We start from the raw sequence: 9,017 nt of genomic DNA, 5'->3' as shown, positions 1-9,017 counted from the left end.
GTCCCAGGCAACTGATAGGAGAGGTCTTCCTCCCCTTCTATCTGACCCTAGCCTATCAGGTCTCATCAGTACTGGCTACACTGTCTTCCTCTGTGGCCTGGTAAGGCTGTACTCTTCAGGGGAAGGTGATCAGAGAGCCTAATGCTGAGTTCATCCCAGATAGAGTCTCTGTTCCCATACTAGGGAACCCACTTGGAGATTGAGTCTATGGCCTAAATCTGTACAAGGGTTCTAGGTCCTCTCCATTGCATGGTCCTTGGTTGGAGTATCAGTCTTTGCAGGGCCCTCTAGGCCCAGATTTTTTGGCTCTGTTGGTCTTGTGGAGCTCCTGTATCCTCTGGGACTTTCTATCTCCTCCTTCTTTCATAAGATTCTCTGCACTCTGCCCAAAGTTTGGCTATTAACTCAGCATCTGCTTCAATATCCCAATCAGTAGAATCTTTCAGAGGCCCTGTGTGGTAGGCTCCTGTCCTGTTCCCTGAAGAATGGATACAGAAATTGTGGTATATTTACACAATGGAATACTACTCAGCAGGTAAAAACAAGGAAATTATGAAATTTGCAGGCAAATGGATGGAACTAGAACAGATTATCCTGAGTGAGGTAACAAAGAAGCAGAAAGACACACAGCATTTATACTCACTTATAACTAGATATTTAGACATATAATATATGATAAACATCCTAAAATCTTTACTCTTAAAGAAGTTAAACAAGAAGGAGGTCCCTGGGTAAGATGATCAATCCTCATTCAGAAGGGCAAACTGGATAGACATCAGTTAGTTAGTTTAAGGTAAGAACTATGATGGATGCTAAAATCTGTGGACAGAAGTTTCAAACACAAACAGTATTTCCATAATCTCCAATCTTCCTCCAATATTTAATCCATACAAACAGAAAGGCATCTTTCCATCAGTATATCTTTTTGACCGCCAGTCATAGTCCATTTTCTGTTGGCAGGGACACGGTACTGCAGACTGAGCTATAAAATGGTTGTATTTGAGCTCACACCTTTGTACGTACAAAGTTAAGAGGTCCACATCTGATGATGACCTTGCTGACAGGGTCCCAAGGTGTAGTTCAAATACCACATGGCAAGAGACAGGGAGCACCGGTGTGCCTCAGTCTCTTCTGGTCTCTCTCCTACAAAGCCAGAGGTTCGGTCTTCACCACAATGGCCTTATTCAATCTTGAGTGCTACTATGGAGAGGAACCTATAACACACTTCTTGCTTGAAGGGACATTGCTGCTGTTGCTACTGAGTTGTTTTTGAGTACTATGTGTTTGAGTCTGTATTGGTGAGAGGTTGGTACATGCAGATGTTTGAGGATGTGTTTCTGCTTAGTTATAGATTACTTTATCATTGCAACAAGAAAGTAACAGCATGCTTTCATATATCTTCTATGATTGCTTATAATCCCAAGACTAGTACCTGGAAGTTTCTTCATAGAGCACTTGCTAAGGGAGGAGAGTATGAGTACGTCTTTGAAACAAATGGTCTGCAGTAAAACTCCTATTATGATACCTCTGAGCTAAAGATATACATCTAATAGACATGACTTGTCTATTCTATTTTTGTCTAGGATCCCAATCGCCCGTACTATGAACCAGCTGAGCTGAAGCTATTTGAAAACATTGAATGTGAATGGCCATTGTTCTGGACATACTTTATCCTTGATGGGATCTTCAGTGGCAACACAGAACAGGTAATGAGCTGGGAGAAGAGCTCTCAGCAAGCTACTCTTGTATCTTCTTTCAATTAACCGCTGTATCTGTACTGACTGGCTAAACAGGAGTCTTCCTACTAGGGAAGAGACAGAGTTGTCTCCTAGAGACAGGCAGCTGTTGGGGCCTCCTAGGTTATAAGTTAGGATGTGTTTAAAGAAAGATCATATACAGTTGGATGGAACACTGAAACAACACATGTGGACTGGTGTGGTCCTTTGGCCTTCTTAAGTCTGTGTATGTCCCCATAGTTTTAGATGGCTTAGTTCAACAGAGTATGTTCGCAGGAAGAAATTGCAAGTAAGCAAACATGAAATTTATGTTAGACTCTGGAGAGGGTAAAAAGTCCTTGTGTACACAGATAAGCACTGGAGAAGCCAGGAAAAGTTAAACAAACAGCTAATGTCTTCAAAGGGAGAAGATATTTGACTGTTCTACCAGAATGCTAAAGAAAATTGTTGATTACAACCTGATAATACTTTGCTACCAATTGAGCTAGGCTCTACCCATATCACACAGAATGTTATGTTTGTTTACCCCAACCCCTAAAACCTCAAGCATTGCTTATAGACTATAAAACCCATCCTTGTGAGAGATATCATTTGTACTTTACAACAGCCTAAGTGACTTCTATGTTGTCTTAGGGCCAGGCTTTATGCTCATTTCCACCATTCACCTTAGACCGTATCTTGATCCTGGTTTCTAAAGTCAACAAGAACCCATCTTACAGACAAAGCCACATGTACTTTGTAAAGAACTTCAATGTAAACATGTCTTAAGCTTTGTTGTACTCACAGGGTTGAGTTCATTGTTATCTCAATACTTTTTTTCCAAAATCTTTTATTCCAAAACTCAGCTGTGCTTAAATATGGCTAAAGCAAACTGATGAGGGTCAGAGTCTACAAGTCCTCGTCCAGCACCAGTTACCAGAATTGGGCTGATCCCAGTTTCATTCTTACCTCACCCTGGTCTTTTTTTTGTTTTTGTTTTTGTTTTTGGTTGTCTGCTGTACAGCCTGCAGACATCTCTTCGCAATCCTCAAATTGTACCCTAACCTATTAATCACATTTGAACAAATTTTTGAATTTACCAATATCCTCTTTCTACCAAGAAGCAAGTGGAATGAAGCTGTTGTGTTAAAGAACTATGATTTCTGCCACAAATTATAGGTTTTATTTAAACTTCTAATAAGCCCATGGCCTTGTATATACTAGGCCCACTGAGCTGTCTCCTGACTCTTTCCTTTTTTATAGTTTATGTGTTATTATGTTTTAGCAAACTGTCAAATAAATAAGATAAACGTGGCCATAACAGCAGCCAAATCTAGAGAGGAGAGATGACAAGATTAATGGGAAGGTGTGTATGGCAAAGTACGATGATATGCATGTAAGAAAATATCATAATAAAATCTACTGTTTTATATACTAATTGAAGTATTTAATAAAATGTAGTTTTAAAAGCCTAGTCAATGGGCTGGAGAGATTTCTCAGTGGTTTGCTGCTCTTGCAGAGGACCAAAGTTTAGATCCCAGCACCTATGTCAAACAGCTCACAACCACCTGTAACTCCAGTTCCAGGGGATGCTAGACCCTCTTCTGACCTCTGCAGGCCAGGCACAGGTGGACATGTGTGCACATACATGGAAACACACATACACAGATGTGTACACACACAAATAAAAATAAAGCTTAAAAACAAAATACAAGCCAAGTTAAGGACTGGCAAGATGGCTCAGTGATTAGGAACACAAATGCTCTCCCAGGAGAGCCGAGTTTGAGTCTCAACATGCTTGTCATATGGTTCACAACCACTTACAGAGTTCCAACTCCAGCTTCAGGGGAGATCTGAAACCCCCAGCCTCCATGGGTAGCAGCCCACACAGTCATATACTCATACACAGACACATACGCATACATATAACTTTACAAAATCACTTTGCCATACACAGTGGCACACACATTTAATCCTAGCATATGGGAGGCAGAAGCAGATGGATCTCTGTGATTTTGAGGCCCGTCTTATTTACATAGTGATTTCCAAGGCAGCTAGAGCTACACAGTGAGATCCTTTTTTGAGAAAAAGGAAGCAAAAGCAAGCAAACAAACAAAAAACCAAAACATTTAAAAATATTTTTAATTGAAGTAGAATTGAATCACCTTTTCCCTTCCTTTCCTCTCTCCAGCCTTCCCACCTTCCTTCCCTCAAGCCTTATCCATCTACACTCAAGTTGACAGCTTCTTTAAAAAATATAAATGTTTTAAAAGGACAGGCAGCTAGAGAGATGGCTCTGTGGTTAAGACCACTGCCTGGTTTTCAGAGACTGGGTTCAATTCTCAGCATCCACATGACAGCTCACAACTATTTGTAACTATAGTTCCAGGGCTTCTGACACCCTCACACAAATATAATGCAAGCAAAACACTAATGCACACAAGAAATAAGAAAGTAGCATTTTGAAAGTTTAATTTCAAAATTCTTAGTAAACTAAGTGCTTGGTAAACTGCAAGTTCGGAAACTCTTTGAACTTAATTCCCATTTTAAAGGACTCCAATCACACATACCTAGTAGGATGAAAACTAAAATTACATGCATTGAAGTATGCAGAAAGTTGTGTGACATTTGACCTATAAGAAATATTTAATAAGTACCTGCCTTAGTTAGGGCTTCTACAGCTGTGACAAAAATACCGTGACCAAATACAAATTGGAGAGGAGAGGATTTGTTTGGCTTACATACCTGAATCACAACCCATTGACTGAAGTCAGAACACGAACTCAAGCAGGGCAGGAACATGGAGGTAGGAGCTGATGCAGAGGTCATAGAGGAACACTGCTTACTGGCTTGCTCCTCACGGCTTGCTCAGCCTGCTTTCTTAGAAAATCACTGTAAAGGGGCCTTGGAGTCAGGACAGAACACACCCACACACCAAATTCTCAGCACAAAGGAACAGTGTTTCTTCAGGAGTGTTTCTTTAAGGAGAAAAAAAGAGGAAGACTGTGTTAGGATGAGTTGATGTGTCCTGATTGGGCATGTTAGCCTGTCTAGCCAAATATTGAATTTTGGTTGCTGGACCTTGGTGTTTTGGTAGTTGGACCATGGTGATCGATCAGTCTCAGGAATGAGTCAGTGACCCAGTAAGGGAATGGATATTGGGGGCTAGCTTTAGGAATGTAATCTAAGTTTAGTAAGAGAGGGGGAAAGGAGAAAGGCAGGACCTGCCAGTGCCATGCTTGCAATGCCTGAGCCTGTTAGAAAGGCCTTTACCTAGGATCACTAGCCCAGGGACGACAGCATCTGCCAATGGCTGGGCCTTGTCCTCTCTGTCAATCACCAGTTAAGAAAATGCTTTACAGACTTACTTGAAGCCCATTTTTTTTTAGTTATTTTATTTAAATGTATTTATTTTTATAATTTATCCACTTTACAAACTGATTGTTGCCCCCTGCTTCATCTGCTCCAGGTCCCACCTCCCTCCATCTTCTTCCCCTAGTCCCCTCAGAAAGGAGGAATCTTCTTCCTCTACCATCTGACCCCAGCTGATCAAGTCTCATCAGGACCTGCAGCCCGATCTTGTGGAGGCATTTTCTCCACTGAAGCTCCTTCCTCTCAGATGATTCTAGTTTGTGTCAAGTTGACACAATACCATTCCCCATTTCCTCTCTTTTGACTTGGCTCAATAACACCTTTGCAATAGCTCTTTCTTTGGCTGCATCCTTCTACTACATTCCCACAGAAAGTCTCTTAAATTTTGGTTTTCTAATTTTATTTTTTTTCTTCAGGTTCAAGAATATAGAGAGGCTCTTGAAGCAGTCCTCATCAAGGGCAAAAATGGATTACCACTTCTTCCAGAGCTGTACAGTGTCCCTCCTGACAAGGTGAGTTGGATAGTGTTGAACAGTAACAGGAGAGGAACCCTATGCCTGTGATACTGACTTCTTTGAGTCAGATAGCTTCTGTGACTTTGTATCTTGTGACTTTAATATTCTAAAAGTTTAGTTTTCAGATTAGGACAACAGAAATACAATCGTCCCCTCGGAAATAAATTGTTAAGACAGACTCAATTACGGTACTCTTATACAGTGAGATATAAATGAAAGCAAATATCCACCCTGAGAATGATGTAGAGATCAGTAGGTGAAACCAGAGTGATGGCCTGTGTCAGCTCTTGGGACTAGGTCTTCTCTGGAGCCAGTCATCTGAGATTGCTAGTGTAGATCAGAATTGGAAAAATGAAGCAGGTACTGTTTTTGCCATAGTGAAGGAGAATCAAACATGGTGGAGACAGAGTTTTTCTTTCTGGTGGGTACTTGAAGAATAAGTTCCCAGCCGCAGCATCAGTATCAGCTGAGAATTTATTACGAATAGTTTTTATCCACACCCACCACTCCTATTCGGTCTTCATTTTCATAAGATTCTTGGGTGATTCATTCACACATTAACAGCCTGAGCACTGTCCTACTTAGTTTTTCAATCCATTGCTTCTAATGTATAAAGCACAATCTGGACTCAGGGTTTTATCATCTAGTACCTTAAGATTTCTATTATTGCCTCTCATTTGACCTCTTTATCTCATTTAGGTTGATGAAGAGTATCAAAATCCTCACACTGTGGATCGAGTTCCTATGGGAAAATTGCCTCACATGTGGGGTCAGTCTCTATACATTTTAGGAAATTTGATGGCAGAGGTAAGAGAAGAATTCAAAGCTATCTCATCTCGTATTTATTTATTTATTTATTTATTTATTTATTTATTTATTTATTTGCCTTAGTCACCATAATAATTAGATCTGCAATAAACTCACTAAACCCACAGGATTTATTTCATCATCCTTTTATACTTTGACTTAATTACTTTTCCTCCAGCTCTTCAGCATGGAGGTATGGCCAGTGCTTGGCAAAAACTTTTTGCTCCCTGACAACCATGTCTGTTCTACTGCCCATGGCTCCCTGCTTTGTCATTGTACATGGTGCTGTTTGAGAATCAAGCTGTGGCTCTTTCCCTTTCAGAACTCCCCTCAGTGTCTTGCCTGGTGACTAAACAATCCAGTTATGCTTACTGGTTACTGGTGATGGATTAAATGCTAACTTTTTTAAGCAACATAAGGTTTCATTACTTAATTGAATTGAAGTGATCATTTTGGGCACTGTGACTGGTGCTTAGTAACGCCATGTCTTTCTGTTTGGTTAGTTAAAATGTTTTTTACTTGAGGGTAAGGGGCTCTCTAAATGTCTTTATATCAAAATCTGTTAAAAATGACTTTTAGTGAGGCACAATTTTGTATCCAGTTTCTTTGAAAGGGGCATTTGAGCCTACATGAAGGATATTTGTTCTAAAATGTTTTCCAGCACTTTCTGAAATACTTATTTTCAACGCTATAGATTGTTTTTAAAAGACAAGGTTTTGCTATGTAGGAGTAGCTGGTCTTTAACTTGGAGTGATCCTTCTGTGTCTGTTTCCTGCGTTCTGAGATTACAAGTGTGTTCCCTCATACCTAGCGTGGTTGTTTTGATAGGATAGGTTCTTGGAGAATCTAGTTTGAGTTTGGAACTTAGTTGGCATTTCTGAATAAGAGTCTTTCCTGTGTATATGGCTATTTATTTTCTACAGGTGTATTTTTGGTTTTGTCTTCTGTAGCTATGGCTATTTGATAATCTTTAATTTACGTGAGCTTGGTTCTGGCAATAATGGGCATAATGCTTTAAAGTAATCCTTGTCCAGCAACTTTCTCAGCCAATAATAAATTAAATGGGATGAAAAAAGGAAGAATTCAATAGGATTAAGGAGAAAGATGGGTGAGTTCACCTTATTTCTCAATGTATGGAAACTCAGTAAAAAGATTTCTACTAGTCAAAAAAAAAATAGCAGACACATGGACAAATAAGCAAACAGTGCTTATTATCAATGTTTAAATTAATATATTTTGATAATTCCATATGAGTGCTGCATTTATATTACTTTCATTTCTTCTCTTCCACACACAGAGCCTGTCCTTTTAGTGTTGTTCATACGTGTATTTATTTAGGACTGACCACTTGGGATTGGATAACCTGTCAGGGGTCTCGTTCCTGGAGAAGAATGGTTCTCCCTATCTCAGCAGCCATTAATTGCCTGTATATCTTTGTCTATGTCTTCTGAGATTTTCTTCATTCATATTGGCTTGTTTATTGGTGGTGTCATTGTGCAAAAATTGTTTAGGTGACCATATTTTTAAAAGTTTCATGGGTGCAGCTTCCCTGTCATATATAGAAAGTACAATGCATTACAGTAGATGTCCTGGTCCCGGGGTCTTAAAATCCTTCCACTTGCTCTACAATGACGTTCCCTGAGCCTTAGGTAAAGGGGTATTGTAGATGTGTTGAAAACAGTTGGGTACCACCAAAGTCATTTGTTCTCTGCATTTTAATGACTTGTGGTTTTCTGTAATGGGCTCTGCTTCAAAAAGAAGCTTTGGTGAGGGAGTGAGAGCTACACATACCTGTATGTAGAAGGATAGCTATTTAGAATTCGGTTAGGAATTATACTGGTTCAGGAAAGTGGCAGTAGTAGGTTCTCCTCTAAGTTTCATGACCCCAACAGCAAAGAGTTATTGGCTAGGTTTCTGGTGTCCAGCATGAGTTCCCTCCCATTGAGTAGTCCAATTAGATAGCTGTTGGTTGCCTCTATGACGTACCTACCACTGTTGGACCCTTGGGAGTAACTTGCCATTACTGGTCATAGTTGTGGTTCATAGGCTTCCACAGCTGACCAGGACTATTACTGTTTTCCTTCCTTGGCAGCTTGCATAGCACTTTTGGTCATTTAGAGATCTAACCTTCAGGTGGGAAGCTTTGTGGTCAGTTCCAGGTCAATTCCTTCAGGTTCTGATTCAGAATGTATGGTGTCTGCAGCTATTGTGTGTTGCCTTTGAGTTCTGTGAGGGAACCAGGGGAGATTGAAATAGCCTACATTTGTACTGTGTGTATCTTTCTCTTTCTTTTTCTCTCTTTCTGTCTCTCTATCTCACACACACATATTATGTTTCCCTGTGCCTTTAAAAAACATCCTTCATAGTATTTATCCCTCCGCCATCCCTCTCCTTTTCTAATTTAATCCCCCACCCCATTTTTCCTATTTCCCCCTTTTAAAGTCAGTTATTTTTCTCATCTTCCATGTGTTACAAATGTGTATATTTCAGAGAAGACAGTGGGTTAACCAGAAACTTTCTGTTTATAATTTATAGCCTACTATTCTTCCAAAAAGAGAGAGAGATGGAGAGAGAGAGAGAGAGAGAGAGAGAGAGAGAGAGAGAGAGA

At 40.0% G+C, this 9,017-nt stretch overlaps 1 protein-coding gene across 1 annotated transcript in view; it reads left to right on the top strand.

Moving 5' to 3' along the window:
• Phka1 (phosphorylase kinase regulatory subunit alpha 1) overlaps positions 1–9,017 on the top strand; it is a gene marked incomplete in the record, with an annotated part of 135,532 nt that overhangs the window by 21,085 nt on the left and 105,430 nt on the right. The window contains 3 exon segments of the mRNA XM_055595737.1: positions 1,584–1,706; positions 5,504–5,599; positions 6,302–6,409. Coding sequence (XP_055451712.1) covers positions 1,584–1,706; positions 5,504–5,599; positions 6,302–6,409 — 327 coding nt within the window.

This window comes from Psammomys obesus, unplaced genomic scaffold (assembly GCF_907164565.1).
Source record: "Psammomys obesus unplaced genomic scaffold, mPsaObe1.curated_primary_1811, whole genome shotgun sequence".
Lineage (NCBI taxonomy): Eukaryota > Metazoa > Chordata > Mammalia > Rodentia > Muridae > Psammomys > Psammomys obesus.
The sequence above is the reverse complement of the archived record's forward strand: the minus strand, read 5'-3'. Positions and strand labels throughout refer to the sequence as shown.